Raw genomic sequence first — 16,900 nt, 5'->3', positions numbered from 1 at the left:
TATAAAACCCTCCAAACTATTTAAAACGCACATACACACAGGTGTGCACACACACACATGCCACACACACAAGCTTCTCCCCAAGCACTAGCACAGACACACTCACAAATTGAATTTCTAAATAGTCACTTAAAATGGGATGTACCTGTCAGAAATAACACAGGACCTATCGTCCCCAATCTTAGTGACAAAGGCTGCCAAAATCAATTCTGGAGTAATCCTGCAGAGAAGAATGTCTCTGCCACAGATCACCGCTGCAATGAGTCTGATACTCAGCCCTGTCAAGTCACTGCACTTAACCAGAATCTACACTCTTTCATATGCTGTAAAACAATCTAGTTCAGCTACACACACACACACACACACACACACACACGCAGAAGACTACTCATGGAAATACATGCACACCTGAACAGAAGGCCTCTGTAACTTTAATTTGAACTTTTTTATTCTTAAATTTTTAGTTTAGTTCATTCCAAACTGTCTACCTTGTTAAAGGGGAGAATAATGTGTGTTCCCTGTAAGTAATGAAAGTCTGGGGTGGAGAGAGAAAGAGAGAGAGAGAGAGATTAAAGACAGACAGGAGATAGGTACTGCATTGCAGATATTGCAGGTAGGATATTGTGTTTGTAAACTGTACGGAATTTAGTGCTGTAGGATACTGACGATTTTTAAGATGGAAATATTGCTGCGTTTTAGTATTACACAGAAACAAACACATAAACAGAGACACTTACACAGAGACACACATGTATACTAATGCATCATCACGTTATAGGGTCTTCTCCAGTCAGCGCATAGGACAGAAAAGGGAAAATTCAGCACATTACTACCCTCCTTTTCTCTACTTATTCTCGCCACTGCATAGTGGTCTTTTCTCATTCTCCCATTCCGTCCCGCACCAGACCAGCTCTGACACCTCTCAACCGCAACCATTCAGCCTTGAATGGATGGACCCCCACGCCCCCATAAGGACTAACCTGCCTCACATTCCCAGCTGCTGTCCTCTGTCCATTTTCAGAAGAGCCTTTACCCAATCCTCTCATGCTCCCATGGCTCAGCAGACTCTATCAGCACACACACACGGGCACACACGCACACACACACACACGCACTCACGGACACACACTCCTGTTCAAACCAGCCCGAGGTCTCGACCAGAGATTTAGCTGTGAGCTCAGTAGGACACAGAGGAATTAGATGACAGGCACATTTAAGTGCGCCAAGACACCTTCTCATCTATAACCAGAGTCATAATAACAGCCGAGCAAAGCAGCAGAGAGGAACACTGATCTCAGTAGATCTACAAAATACATTTCAACCCAAGGCCAAGAACGCAGACGCACTCAGGAGATACAATGTTGCGGCATCTCTGGATTTTAATCTTCTCACTGAAGCGACCGGCGAAAAACGGGATTTGAAAAAAAAAGAAAAGAAAAGAAAAGAAAAACAGTGATCTATGAATTATGCGGGCTTAATGATGAGTGATGATTTACAAGAATCACGGTCTCTCTCAGTCCTGGATGGAGTCCGATTTGGGAAGATAGTAGAAGAGGAACAGATTGAAGCTCTGCCACATTCTCTCTCACCTGCTGCATGGAGAAGCTTCTGGATTTTTGTAAACATTATGTCTGGTCTTTTGCAGACAGTGAGCATTGTTGTTTCATATGGGCTGATATCTGGACTGCCATATGGAACAGCTGAAGTTTGGTAGAGTGTAACACTTGATGGTCTTTTGTGTTAATTTGACAGCCATGGAGAAGTGCGCTTTGAAAATCTTTGATTCAGCATAGCCAGGGTCTTTCGTTATTTCAACGTTTTCTTTATCCCTCTCTTCACGTCCTCATGTCACTTCTCTTTTTCTGTGACTGTAAATTTAAACTCACATAAGAAAAAAAAAAAAATACAGACATCCAAAACTATTTTCTGTTTGATCTTTTGAAGATATTACAGTGAACTCTCCTTTTCGAAAAAACCCACTCAAAACGCAGACATCACTTCACGACCAGCATCTCCGTCCTTTGTTTGGCACAGTATGAATAGATTGCCTGTTCCTTAGCGGTCATGGGCTCTGCAGGTGAGTCCCGAAGCACAGATGCTCGGGAAGCTAATTCTCTAATCCTGTCCGAGAGGGTTGTAGCACCGAAGCAGAAGAGACTTGACGGGGTTGGTGTTACAATGGTTCCGCGGGGCTTTTTTGGAAAGACGAAGCCGTGGGGTTGAGGTGTGATTAGATTAAGTCTTAACAAAGGCAGCGATGCTGTCAAAAAAAAAAACCAAAAAAACAAGTTTCAGCTACACAGTGTCTCTCCCCCCCCCCGCCTAAGTTCACAGTATAAGCCTGTGGATGAATGCATCACTGAAAAAGAGAATGATTGAATTAATGGTGACTCAACGGATGTAACTCTTGGAAAAACAACCTGAATTCATTGTTTAAAGGGAAAATTGAAGAAAGACTGAACAGTATACTGCCAGCACTGTGTTGTATGTGGTGCATCATGCATCATGTGGTGCATCATTTACATCTCTACAGGACAAAGGCATTGCACCAGCAACACGGACTCTATTTCCGTGAGACAATATACACAGGGGCTTCACCTCTCTTAAATTAGTTTGTGGTGTTTACTGTTACAGTGAGGAAAGGCATAAACACTCTCAGAGCTAATTTGCGACAGCATTTAACACTTCCGCAATAAACTGTTGGAGAATACGCTCTGTATGAACATGCAGTGTTGCAGTCATGAAATATATAAAAATGCTGTTTTAATCCCAGTTGCTCCTAATCCCAGTTGCTACTTCTCTCCTCGTTCCCAATTTTTTCCTTCAGCCACCAGTTCGGCTCATCTGGAAGACCTGGCTTATCTGGATGAGCAGAGACACACACCGCTGCGCACCTCACTGCGTATGCCACGACAGAACAACATGGTGACCGGACGCTCCGGGCAGGACCTGAGAGGTAAGGGACGTGTGTGTGTGTGTGTGTGTGCATATGTGTGTGTGTTTGCGTGTGTATGTGTGTACGTGTGTCTGTGTACGTGTGTGTGTGTGTGTGTGTGTGTAAGTGTGTTTCACACTTTCTTGTATCCTGCTAAGTACCTGTGATGGAGCACCTGTCGTCATAGTTAATTCAAAGTGAGCAGAACGTGTGTGCAGTCTGTCTCTGACTTCTGTCTTGTTTCCTCTATCAGCGATCTAGTGTTCCAGAACATTCTGGCCGACATTGATTGCCGTTTTCTGTCGGCGGTATCAGCAGATATCGACACAGAGTTATCAATAGGAAGGGTGATGGGGACAGACTATTTTTAAATATTCAGTTGAGGAAGAGATAAAAAAAGTATCATAAAGTGTTGTATTTAATGTGCCAAATGCAACTACACATTTAGTTTCATAAGTAACTGAAATATTTCAGCCTATTCATAAAAATGCTTAGTCCTAACTGAGCTCCATATAATGTCTTGATTTCTAACATGTTGTGTGAAAACACTTTGAGGTATCTCCCCCATGAGGAAATTAAGTTTCATATATATTACAGAGGACATTTATATTATCTTCGTTACATTGCTTGTAAAATTGCTAAAATGCTATGTTTAGACTACATAAGGCCAAAGGAAACTCCTCCAACTGCAGATGAATTAGGCTTGTCAAAAGCCAGTTCTCAGTTTAAGAATAATGTAAGAAGTCACTGATCTCATATTTGGAACACAAATGAGACTTTGTCCCCACTGACTTGATAAAGCTGAAATCTAAAATGCAAACCTCCACCACTGAAATCTACTCCCCCTGTCTTCTGCTGGTCTGGGTCTGGTGAGTCACTCTCACCTGGTGAATTATTAAAGCATCTAACACATAGTCCGTCTGGGGGAGGAGAGAGACAGAGAGAGAGAGAGAGAGAGAGAGAGAGAGAGAGAGAGAGAGAGAGAGAGAGAGGGAGCGAGAGAGAGAGAAAGAGAGAGAAAGTTGGCAATGAGGCTATATAAGGTTATATAAGGTAGGTGTGTGTGTGTGTGTGTGTGTGTGTGTGTGTGTGTGTGTGTGTGTGTGTGTGTGTGTGCGTGCGCGCATGTGTGTGTGTGTGTGTTCATACATGTGTGTGTTTTAGAGAGAGTTAAGGTGACTCCATATATTACATTCTGCTTTGATATATGCTCCCAAAGGAACAGTTCCTCACTCTTACTGTCCACCAAACATTACAGTAATGTTACTGCAGTATCTCAATGTCACCAAACATTATAGTAATATAACTGCAACATCTCAATATCACCAAACATTACAGTAACATTACTGCAGCATCTCAATGTCACCAAACATTACAGTAACATTACTGCAGCATCTCAATGTCACCAAACATTACAGTAATGTTACTGCAACATCTCAATGTCACCACACTTTACAGTAATGTTACTCCAGCATCTCAATATCACCACACATTACAGTAACATTACTGCAGCATCTCAATGTCACCAAACATTACAGTAATGTTACTGCAGCATCTCAATATCACCAAACATTACAGTAACATTACTGCAGCATCTCAATGTCACCAAACATTACAGTAACATTACTGCAGCATCTCAATGTCACCAAACATTACAGTAATGTTACTGCAACATCTCAATGTCACCACACATTACAGTAATGTTACTCCAGCATCTCAATATCACCACACATTACAGTAACATTACTGCAGCATCTCAATGTCACCAAACATTACAGTAACGTTACTGCAGCATCTCAAAATCACCAAACATTACAGTAACATTACTGCAGCATCTTAATGTCACCAAACATTACAGTAACGTTACTGCAACATCTCAATATCACCAAACATTACAGTAATGTTACTGCAGCATCTCAATGTTGGATCACCTCTCGTTGGGTAGCTAAAGCTAATGTTTGTGCTAATAGTCTATCAAACCAATGCATATCCCTGCGCTACTAATTCTTCCTAAATGCTGGGGTATGTTTGTGTATTTGACAGAACGAGAGCTTATTTCACAACTTAACTGGATTACAAGCACTTAGTCAAGAGTATTTACTGCTGTGTCTTAGCACAAGACCAGGTGCCACATTTAAGTCTGCTACCCACTCACACTCTAATACAGAATTTTACACTGAGGTCTATATTTAGGGAATGTGTTCAGGCAAAGTAATGCAGAGTGTTTAAAATTCTTAACCAAGGATTGTGTTATCTTGGATGATTTTCGATATGTGCGCGTGACCGTGGGCTTGTATTAAAAGTATTTTAAGGCGTACATGGTGATAAACAAATCTTATCTGAGCACAGGATCCTGTATTTAATCCACAGATCATGTTTGACGCTGATTTTTTAATTTCACTTTAGCCGCGCTCTCCTGAATGGGTTCATCACTCCTCCTCCTCCTCCTCCTCCTCCTCCTCCTCCTTTCTCCTCTGTTCATCCTTTTCTATCTCTCTCTTTCACACCCTCCCTCCCCTTACCCAGCTGTACCCTTCCACTACCAGACTCGCTTTGCCTTCCTCTTGCTTTCACAATTTGCTCTTTCAATGCAAGCTCTCTCTCTCCCTCTCTCCCTGTCTCTGTCTCTGTCTCTCCTCTCATGCCCGTGTGTGTGTGTGTGTGTGTGTGTGTGTGTGTGTGTGTGTGTGGTGTGTGTGTGTGTTTGTCTCAGCTTCCGCTAACACCCATGCCTGGCAGTCCCAGTCACGTAAGTTTCTTTTCCTTTTGACCAAATGACTTTAACAGTATTTCCCTCCTAATTTAGCCCTCTTTCTTATAAAATACCAGTGACATTACAGCTTATGCTGGAAACATGCTCTCTGACATGTTGTTATTGTTATATTACAGCATAAAATCATGCTGTACAAACAATGAATATTCATTTAGAGATGATATATTTCACGCATATTGTTTAAATTTTTGGCCTGTGTCCATGCTAATACTTGTATTACCTTCATATAAATATTTGCTGTTATGACACTAAATACATTTGGACTTTTAAACATTATCCGCATTAATGGGTATGTCAGTTAAATCCCAGGTAACTTAAGTCATACTTCACAGAGCTTTAAGAGCATCTGAACATATTCAGAGCTTTCTTTGGAGATGTCTCTTGTAGGCAGCTATTGTAGAAAATTCTGGAGGGCCTAAACGGGTTTGTGGAACCCTGCAGCTACCGTGCAGCAGGAGTATGTCCTATAGGTTTAGTGCTCTCTTGAAAATATCTGTGATTGTACAGAATGTGTATGATAGTCTGCTCAAGAGTTTCAAAAGTGTTTATGTGTTTTTCAGACCTGTATGTGTAGTACTCTGTGGTTGTGTTATGTTGTGAGTATGTGCGTTAAACAGCAGTGCTCTGTAAATACATGTCCGTGTGTGTTTGAGTATGCCTGTGAAACAGTTTTACTGTAAAGACATAAATGTGTGTGGTGTGTTCTGTGTGTACATGGCGTAATTTTGCAAGTACATGACTGTATGTGCTGGAGTGTGTCTGTTACACGGTTGAAGCCTGTAAATACAAGGAGTCTGTATTTGTAAATTGTGTTTGTGCAGGTACGTGTGTGCATGTGTGTTTGCAAATTCAGTGTATTTTTGAGCTGCTCTAACCATCTGTCTGTCCCCCTCTCTCTCTCACTTTCTCTCTCTCTCTCTCTCTCTCTCTCTCTCTCTTTCTTTCTGCAGTGCGTTTTGCTCCGTATCGACTGCAAGATATATCTTTGAAACCTTTGCTATTTGAGGTGCCCAGCATCACCATGGACTCTGTGTTTACGGGGCGCGACTGGCTCTTCCAGGAGATTGACACTCAGCTGGCTAGTCCAAACCCCAACACCAACAGCGGCGTGGTCCTGGTCGGAAACATCGGCTTCGGCAAAACCGCCATCATCTCCCGACTGGTGGCGCTCAGCTGCCATGGCAACCGCATGAGACAGATTGCCTCTGACAGCCCCCAGGCCTCACCTAAACGTAAAGCCAGGGGTCACGGGGTTAACGTATCATATAACATTACACACACCATCGCTTCATGAAGAGTACTAGCGCCACACAGGCCGCATACAAAATACTCATCAATGCCTAAATGAATATCATTTCATATCATGATTTACATACGTCTACTTATAAAACGTGAGTGATTTATATAGAGCTTGTTGTAATTCTCCCCATCTCCCATCTCTGATTGTTTGTATGTGTTTCTCAGATGGAGATGGCCTGCCACTCACACAGCCGCAACCTTTGCACAGCACCCTGGGAGGAGGCAGCTGCCCTGGAACTCCTGAGATGAGGAGAAGACAAGAGGAGGCCATGAGGAGACTGGCATCCCAGGTACAAACACATTTTCTCAATCTCTCTCTCTCACCTCGGGTACAAACACACACACACACGCACACACACACACACACACAAACAGAAAAGCGCGTCTCCACCTGTCCCGGCATGGCGTGTCAGTCCCAGGCCAATGCATTATGCAGATGTGTTTAAAAAAGAAAAAACAACTTTGCCAGGGAACCTCATGAAATATTTATGCCAGCAGAAAGCAATTTCCCTGCCAAGCTATTAGATCTTGTTAAGTCAGTACATTAATAATCGACTCCACACTCTCTCCTCTTCTTTCTCGTTCTCTCTCTCTCTCTTTTCCTTTTGTTTTAGACCCCTTATTCCTTTGTAGGTAAATTAGAATTCTGGTATGACTGAATCGTCTTTGTCACTCTATCCCCCTCTCTCTCTCTGTCTCTCTGGTGGTTTGTTGTGGTCTCAGAGAGAGGCGCCAGTGTTGTGTTGGCGAGAGCAACTATGTCAGATCCCTTAGATCTCTCTGTCCCTGTGTCTCTCTCACCTGTTTGCTGTATCTAATTAGCCTCCGGCTCTCTCTGTCTCTGTTCAGACAGCATGACTGACTTGGCCTCTGTAGACCTAAATTGCTGCATTATCTCTGATAAATGTTTTTTTTTTAGATAACTTCACTGAGAGCTTTGCTGAAGTGTAAACATCTTGACAGCCGTAAGCTGTGTTTGTGGTGCTCGTTTCTGGAATATTCTCACACAGAAGTGGATAGGAAAACTCCTTTACTTCGAAACACACACACACACACACATACACACAGACACACATACTCTCTCTCTCTCCCTCTCTCACTCACTCACTCTCACACACACATATTTACACCTTTCCTGTGAAGATCCCTTAGCTTGTGATTCCCTACAGACACAGTGTCACTCTGCAGTAGTTCACTGGCTATTTCTGTGACTGTAGGAGATAGTGCTGAATTATGGATGGTACTGTTTTCCATGCTGGGATTCTCACAGTGTAAGTGAAGATGTGCTACATTATAAATACCTTTAGGAAAGTGAGTGGAGTGCTGCTCTGTGTCACTGTAATGTAATCATGCTCTGTGAATAGCGCCGGTGAAGCTCACGGATGCAGTCTGTTTGTCGGGTAAGACTACAGCACCGTGTCGCTGTTTGTCACTGCATTATGGTGAGTGAATTTTATAGAGACAGTTATGCATTCAAGTTCAACTGGAACTGACCTGGCAGCCAGATTTAATTAAAGATATTGTTGTGTAGGTGACGCCGAGCGCGAAGAGAGGCAGTGCTTGTCTTTCTAAATGGATATTGATGTGATGCGCCCTGTTTAATTTTGTCCTCATGGAATTACCCAGCAGCTCAAACAATCGTTGCCTTAAAGCTTTGGCGCCCATTCTCTGTTTCTCCTTTCTTATTACGGTTCTGTTGAATTAAAAAAAAAAAAAAATCATGCTAATGTCTTAACTGATTTCATATTCTTTATTTGGAATCGCGAAGAATTCACAGTCAAGATGTAGCTTCGGGCTTTTCCTCCAAAATAAAGTGTTAAACTACCTAATTAAACTAATTACCAATTTAATGAAACCATTTAGGCAATCTTGTGTCTGAGAGAGTTGTTGTGGTGATGAGAAATCCATCAATACCCCCCCTGCCAAACTGTGAAAAACAACATATACTTCAACAATTACCCTCAGAGGGAATCAATAGCAGTGTGATACAGTCCATGGTCTTTTTTGTTTGACATAAATTAGCTAAGGCGGTTACTCATCTTATTTCCCAGATCAAATTATTTGCCATGTAAATGTTATGGATGAAATGCAATAAATAATTAACCTTTTATTGACTGATGCAAAACAGACCCTGCAGCGTGGGCCTGATCAATGTGAAGCAGTTGAGACAGGACTGAGAGGGTTTGTATCTTTGGGGCAATGCTGCTCCAGTCTCATGGCTGTTCCTCTCTCTCCCTCTCTCTCTCTCTCTCTCTCTCTCTCTCTCTCTCCTTGCAGGTGGTAGCATACCACTACTGTCAGGCAGATAATGCCTACACCTGCCTGGTACCAGAGTTTGTGCACAACGTGGCAGCACTGTTGTGTCGCTCACCACAACTGAGTGCCTACAGAGAGCTTCTGCTTCGAGAGCCTCACATGCAGAGCATGCTCAGTTTGCGCTCTTGCGTCCAAGATCCACTTGTAGCCTTCAGTAGAGGATTGTTAGAGCCACTGGATGCACTTTATAAAGGTATAGTTTCATCACACGCTTACATTCACAAATATGAAGTGTACTCAGTGTGCATTTGGAAAGCTGTATGCGTTGATCCTTTCTTTCTCTGTGTGTTTTGTGTATATGTGTGTGTGTGTGTGTGTGTGTGTGTGTGTGTGTGTGTGTGTGTGTGTGCGCGTGGTTGGTCGTGTGAATGTAACAGAGAGGAAGATCGCTACAGAGGAAGACCTCATTATTCTCATAGATGGTTTAAATGAAGCTGAGTTCCACAAGCCGGACTATGGTGACACCATCGTCTCCTTCCTTTGTAAAACCATCAGCAAGTTCCCACCCTGGCTTAAACTAATAGTAACTGTCAGGACATCCCTACAGGTGAGATATACACACACACAACACACACACACACACACACACACACACACACAAAGTAATCCGACCTGCCACATCTTCACATAAGACGGGCTTAAAAAGACTGATACAAGCTAAATCTTGGTCAGTTTTTTAGGGGGATTGATAGCTCTAAATACAGGGTTATTGGAATTTAAGCTTATTGAAAAATCGAGGCGTTAGGGGTATTAACCTTCGAAAAGAGTCTTTGATCTTCTTTTTTTTTATTAAAGGTGAATGTTTCCATGTCTTTGTGCCGCAGGAGATCACCAAGCCGCTGCCGTTCCACCGTATCTCCCTGGATGCACTGGAGGAGAACGACGCCATCGACCAGGACCTGCAGGGCTATATCTTACACCGCATACACAGCAGCCCAGAGATCCAGAACAACATCTCTCTCAACGGCAAAATGGACAACACCACTTTTGGCAAGCTCAGCGCCCACCTCAAAGCGCTCAGTCAGGGCTCCTACCTTTACCTGAAGCTAACCTTCGACCTCATCGAGAGGGGTTACCTGGTTCTGAAGAGCTCCAGCTACAAAGTGGTGCCGGTCAGCCTGGCTGAGGTCTACCTGCTTCAATGTAACATGCGCTTCCCGACGCAGTCGTCCTTCGAGCGGGCGCTGCCGCTCCTCAACGTGGCCCTGGCGTCGCTGCACCCGCTGAGCGACGAACAGATCCATCAGGCCATCAACGCCGGCTGGCTGCATGGCACGCTGGAGTGGGATGACTTCCAGCAGAGAATGGACAACCTGTCGGTCTTTCTGGTGAAAAGACGCGATGGCACGCGCATGTTCGTCCACCCTTCCTTCCGCGAGTGGCTGATTTGGAGAGAGGAGGGCGAGAAAACCAAGTTCCTGTGCGACCCAAGGTGGGCGCCAGCACTGAGAAAGAGAGCAAGGACTTAAACACAGATTAGCAATAGTTCTGTTAAGTTTGTATGCCGCATTGCTTATGGAGAGATTTTAGCAGATTTAATTTCTTGTTGCTGTGTATTATTATCTTAATGCACTGTGTCACAGTTAATTCATGTAGTACCACTGCTTTGAACAGTTATGGTTTGGTTATTAGATTCAGTTTTTCAGTTATTAACAACTCTTGGTTAGGGATCCTGAAACTCTGTCTTCGTAATTAATGAAATTAAAGGAGAGCTTTTGATCATCAACACTGGTCAATTATCAGAGTTTCTCACTCTTTCTTCCCTCTGTGTTTCAGGAATGGCCATACTCTCTTAGCTTTCTGGTTCTCCAGACTTCAAAACAAACTTAACAGGCAACAGACTATTGAACTGGGACACCATATCCTCAAAGCACATATATTTAAGGTACAGTTATGCAACGCATATCTATCATGTAGTGTTGGAACTGCAGCACTCACACAGGGGCATACAAACCTCCTGCATTGCGTATTGTTAGATTACCTAAGTTACCTGTTCTGTTTCTGTCTCTAAATAAAGCAGAGTTCAGAGTAAAAGTAATGCAATTGGTTCTTAGATTTAACAGATTAATGTGTCACTCATCCTGGTTTGGAATGAACATGAATGCTTGCTAAAGTATTTCAGGATTCACAGTGTAGCTTTGATGTTTATTAGTGTGATGTCCATGTCTTTTCTCATTGGATATCTGTTTGTTTGGTTGTTCTTGTATGTTACAGGGCCTGAGTAAGAAAGTTGGGATTTCCTCGTCTATCCTGCAGGGGCTGTGGGTGTCCTACAGTACAGAGAGTTTATCAACAGCTCTCTCCTCCCTTCGAAACCTTTATACCCCAAACATCAAGGTACTATTTCCCCTCAGGACAACCCTTTAAAGCTGTTTACACAGTAGTGCACTGAGAGCGCTCAAAAAATCCTGCGGCGGTGACAATATTTCATTCACAACTGTTTTTTCTTGTGAGAAATGTCTGGAGCCAAGAAATCTGTGTCACTTACCAATGACCTGCATGTGTTTGTTCTACTGTTTGCGCTTTTGTCCGTTCAGGTATCTCGGCTGCTAATGCTGGGGGGAGCGAACGTGAACTATCGCACAGAGGTGTTGAACAATGCCCCAGTGCTGTGCGTGCATGCTCATCTGGGATACATGGATATGGTGAACTTGCTGCTAGAGTATGGAGCATCTGTGGACTCACCTTCAGAGAGCGGCCTCACCCCGCTGGGCTATGCCGCCGCTGCCGGGCATCTGGGGATAGTCACGGCTCTCTGCAAAAGAAAAGCAAAGGTGTGGGGATTACCTCGTATGCATACACACGCTCTCACATATATCAACCCACACAAGACCTCACTGCCAGTAGTCCTAACAGAATGTCATTTAACCTGCTCAGTAACTCGTCTTATGTGTTATGGCTGTAACTACATGTATTGCTGTGTGTGTGTGTGTGTGTGTGTGTGCGTGTGTGTGTGTGTGGGGTGTGGGTGTGGGTGTGTGCGTGCTCGCGCATGTTTGTTTGATTTGATCCAGGTTGATCACCTAGACAAAAATGGGCAATGCGCACTGGTGCATGCAGCCCTCAGGGGTCACTTGGAGGTAGTCAGGTACCTTATTCAGTCTGACTGGGGAAAAGGCAGTCAAGTGACACAACCACAGACACAGGACCAGAGCTCACCTCAGGAGACACCGTCTCCAAACCAAGAATCAACTGACCCACCAACAGAGTCCGAGCCAACACAGGAGGAGACCGAGCAAAATGCAGAGCAACAGACAGAGTGCCAAGAGACTGAGCAGGAACCTGAGAAACAAACGCAGCCACAAACACAGCCACAAGCGCCATCTCAGCCTGGAGCCTTCAGCAAAAGCCAAGCTGTGCAACAGGCTCTAATAGCAGCTGCTAGCATGGGATACACTGAAGTAAGTCTCTCTCGCTCTCTCTCTCTCTCCTTTTTTTTTTCTCTTTTGCATAAATACACACGTTTGCACATTCAAATGCTCAGTGAGTCTTCTGCCTTTCTTCCTTAGATTGTATCGTACTTGCTGGATCTACCAGAGAAGCATGAGGAGGACACTGAGCGTGCTCAGATCAACAACTATGACACTTTGTGGGGAGAAACAGGTAATTAGAAAAAAATCAGTTAAGGTACATAAAAATGTGTAGACTTTATTGGGAGTTATTTTGAGTCTCTTAAGAGTTTATTAAGAGCTTGTATTGTTAACATATTTTAAGATCATTTGCTGTTATCATTAGTTTGATTTAAATTACCCATCAGTGGCTTTAAGTTAAAATCCATACAAACTTTAGATCCATGATGCAGCTAAAGGTGAAGAATGGACACCAGAATCTCTTTATAAAAGATCAATATCAGTGTATTTTCTACAGCTTGACTGACAGATTTGTAATCCCATCCTCAGCACTGACTGCAGCAGCAGGGCGGGGAAAGTTGGATGTTTGTCGACTGCTATTGGAGCAGGGCTCGTCAGTGGCCCAACCGAGTCGCAGGGGAGTCGTACCGCTTTTCAGTTGTGTGCGCCAAGGACACTGGCAGGTACTAACCATCATTTGTTTTAGCACTTTTTTAAGTCTCCCAGTGGGTCAGTAGGGGAGAGTGAGTTTGTAAAAAAAACCCCAAAAAAACATTTTGACCTTTCTCTCAGATTGTTGACCTGCTCCTGAACCACGGGGCAGATGTAAACATGGCAGATAAGCAAGGCCGTACTCCTCTCATGATGGCTGCCGCAGAGGGACATCTGGACACAGTGGAGTTCCTGTTGGCTCAAGGTGAGCGATGGGTCATTCTAGAGGAGCACAGAAATGTGTGCTGTCCATGGTGCTGAACCACTGGACAGTTCTTCCAGAATGGGAGATGGTCAATGACAGGTTAACCAGAACTCTGTAAGAGGGTTGCATTTTCTTTATATCTTAGTGCTTGGATACTCAGCTCCAGGCAAGTACTCTGCAAAACGACAAGATTTTGTGCTCGCCTTTGTGATGGTGTCTTTGACCTGTGACACCCTACATATGCACAGGTGCATCCTTGTCCCTGATGGACAAAGAGGGGCTTACCGCTCTGAGCTGGGCATGTCTAAAGGGACACTTATCTGTGGTTCGATGCTTGGTGGAGAGAGGTGCAGCCACTGACCACGCAGATAAGAACGGACGCACGCCACTTGACCTTGCAGCCTTTTACGGGGATTCAGAAGTGGTAAGAACGCTTTATAATATTTCAGTACCACAAAATCTGCATTATATAAGGTCAGAAAATCTATCACATACTGGTGAGTCCTAAAAGAAACCATGTCACCGTTTATTGTAAGTCATTCAAACAGAGTAGTTTCTTCCTTTTGTTCAGTAACTCTTTCAATATTTTCTCTCCTTGCTCCCTGGCTGGCTTGGTGTTTAGGTGCAGTTCCTGGTGGATCATGGAGCACTGATTGAACATGTGGACTACAGTGGAATGCGGCCACTTGACCGGGCTGTTGGCTGCAGGAACACATCAGTGGTGGTCGCACTGCTCAAAAAGGGAGCCAAGATAGGTACAGCAAATTGATGAATCTTAGCTTGCCCACAAAACTGATCTGTAAAACCAGCAAATGTTTCACCTCTCAGTGGATGTAAGACATGGGCATTCACTTGTTCAGGAAGTTCAGTAGAGATAGTGTTAGGTTGTAAAATTACAGGTCTGTCAGGGTAGCCCTCTTCCCTTGATTGTTCAGATGAAAAGTACGTGGGATAGAATTGATCTCTACTTAGTCATAATTATTGCCATAATTTGCTGTTAAGTGTTTTGCTATTACAAAAGGAAATGGTGAAGGTTTGTCAGGGCAATCAATTCATTTCAGATGGAATGATTCAGAGATGGAATTGATTGCTACCAACTGCCGTTGCCACAAAGATGTGGTTCTCAGTGCTTGTATAATCACCACATCTGTATATGGTACCACTCTAGCGCCCCCCATCGTCTAGACTGTATGACTGCAGTTGTGTGCTCTCTGCTCGGCTGCTGCAGTGTGCTGCTTCTCTGTAGCAACCCATAGCTTTTTTGTTTGCTTCCACTGACCACTGACTGTAAGAGTCTCTGTTTACTCTCTCTCTCTCTCTGTCTCTCTCTCCCCCTCTCTCTCTCTATGTATCTGTATCTGTAACGTGACTCAGTGGTTGCTAAGAGATAGTTAATCGTTGTTATTGCTGGTTATGTTACTTTGTCTTTTTCTTTGGCTGAAGCTATTGTTCTCCACCTCTCACGGCAGCTTTTTTTGTATTCCTTTTTTCACTCTACCACAACCACCACATTTCCCTCTCTCTCTCCCTCTCTCTCTCTCTCTCTCTCTCTCTCCCTCTTTGTCTCGTTTTCTTCTTTCTATCTTTCTCCCACACACCCGTACAAACACATATTTTTTTCCTCTCTGGCTTCTCTGACTGTGCTGGTCAAATCATTCCACTCCTTTTTACCTTTCCTTCATTCCTTTGCCCACATTCTTTTTACCCTTGCACCCTGAACTGTGGCTACAGGATGTCAAACGTTGCCAAGTCGACCCCGAGGTAACGCTCAGGATATCCCCATCTTGCATTCCCAGGAGGGCTTCTAACAGTTCTCATCTCTCGACCAGTATTTTGTTGTGCATATTATTGTGTGTTGGTTGGCAAGAATAGCTGCAGTAGTGATTCCTTTAGACCAGTGTTTCTCAATCTTGCTCCTGGGGGACCCCTACTCTACATATCTTCTATCTATCCTTGCTCCGAATACACCTGATTAGTGTGATTAACATGCTCTGTATTAAATCAGGTGTGCTCAGCCAATCAAAAGTGCCACTGATGAGTTCAGTCAGGTAGGTAGAGCAGGAAAAGATGGAATGTGCAGAGCAGGGGTCCTCCAGGAGCAGGATTGAACCCTTCCCGTGTGATTACCTCAAGAGCTGCAGTCACTTCCTATTGAATGAAACTGCTTAAAAAAATGCTCCATTTATAGAATTGTGTTTACTTGTTTGCATCCTGTAGAATTCATACACTATTGCAGCTATTCATAATAGTACATGTAGTGATTGTTCTCTCATTTCCACTGTATTGTCACATACAGTTACTTTTTGTAAGTTCCCTGATCAAGGAACGCTGAAATACCTGAACCTGCCTGTCTTCAGCATACCTGTGGCGTGCCTATCTGTCCGCTTGCCCATGTCCGACATCAACTTTCCTGTTCTGTCAGTGTTATTGTCAGTGTTCTGCCCCACTCCCCAAGAGAATTACACAGGAAAACATGACAAGAATCCTTCACTACAGCTAACTTGTTCTGTGTCCCTCTCTTGCCAACACAGTTAGTATGCGTTTTCCGTCTGTAGTTGTTTTGTACTGTTTTCCTGGGTCATTTTGAGATGTACATTTGTATCCTTTTTATCTGTTCCTTCGTTGAATATAGTTCCTGTATATTTGTTCTGTGTCTCACAGTCATATGTTGTCATCATTTGTGATAAAGATAAATTTTGTATCTGTCTCGATAACAACAAATTTGTTTCCTGAGATCTGAGGTTAATGGAGACAAGAAATTGTAGTAGGCAGTAGACATCTGTCTGTTTCCCTCATTTGTGTGTAGTTGTTGTTCTTACTTGTTTCTGTCCTTTTTCTGTGGCTAGTGTACCCTGCACTCCCCTGCCCTTCTTCACATTCCCTCTTGAGCCATCTGTTCTTTATTTGTACCCATCATTCCCTATTTTGACCCTAGGTCCAGCCACTTGGGCAATGGCAACCTCAAAGCCTGACATCATGATCATCCTCCTAAGTACCCTCATAGAAGAGGGAGATGGATTCTACAAGGTAGAAAAGCATACTCACACTACACTATTGTCAGTTTACTTGATACAGGTTGTGTTTCCCAGTCCCTGTATTTGAAGGGTGTGTTTGTATGTTTGGGTTCCTTTCATAGAAAGGCAAAGTGAAGGAGGCAGCCCAACGTTATCAGTATGCTCTCAAAAAGTTCCCAAGGGAAGGCTTCAGTGAGGACCTTAAAACATTCAGAGAGCTCAAAGTGTCTTTGTTCCTCAACTTGTCACGCTGCCGCAGAAAAATGAATGTGAGTTTTGGGACAGATAACTTCAAAA

General features: G+C 43.6%; 1 protein-coding gene across 1 annotated transcript in view; it reads left to right on the top strand.

Moving 5' to 3' along the window:
• Nucleotides 1-16,900, top strand: part of tanc2b (tetratricopeptide repeat, ankyrin repeat and coiled-coil containing 2b) — a 41,858-nt gene that overhangs the window by 22,555 nt on the left and 2,403 nt on the right. The window contains exons 5-22 of the mRNA XM_030774218.1: nt 2,828-2,956; nt 6,659-6,940; nt 7,173-7,297; nt 9,285-9,516; nt 9,701-9,870; nt 10,148-10,755; nt 11,100-11,208; nt 11,538-11,660; nt 11,861-12,097; nt 12,338-12,440; nt 12,642-12,724; nt 12,833-12,926; nt 13,223-13,356; nt 13,466-13,589; nt 13,838-14,013; nt 14,212-14,344; nt 16,525-16,616; nt 16,726-16,872. Coding sequence (XP_030630078.1) covers nt 2,828-2,956; nt 6,659-6,940; nt 7,173-7,297; nt 9,285-9,516; nt 9,701-9,870; nt 10,148-10,755; nt 11,100-11,208; nt 11,538-11,660; nt 11,861-12,097; nt 12,338-12,440; nt 12,642-12,724; nt 12,833-12,926; nt 13,223-13,356; nt 13,466-13,589; nt 13,838-14,013; nt 14,212-14,344; nt 16,525-16,616; nt 16,726-16,872 — 3,101 coding nt within the window. The remainder of the gene's footprint in view (nt 1-2,827; nt 2,957-6,658; nt 6,941-7,172; nt 7,298-9,284; nt 9,517-9,700; nt 9,871-10,147; nt 10,756-11,099; nt 11,209-11,537; nt 11,661-11,860; nt 12,098-12,337; nt 12,441-12,641; nt 12,725-12,832; nt 12,927-13,222; nt 13,357-13,465; nt 13,590-13,837; nt 14,014-14,211; nt 14,345-16,524; nt 16,617-16,725; nt 16,873-16,900) is intronic.

Source organism: Chanos chanos, chromosome 5 (assembly GCF_902362185.1).
Source record: "Chanos chanos chromosome 5, fChaCha1.1, whole genome shotgun sequence".
In the NCBI taxonomy this organism is placed as follows: Eukaryota; Metazoa; Chordata; class Actinopteri; order Gonorynchiformes; family Chanidae; genus Chanos; species Chanos chanos.
This window is presented reverse-complemented; position numbering and strand designations above follow the sequence as displayed.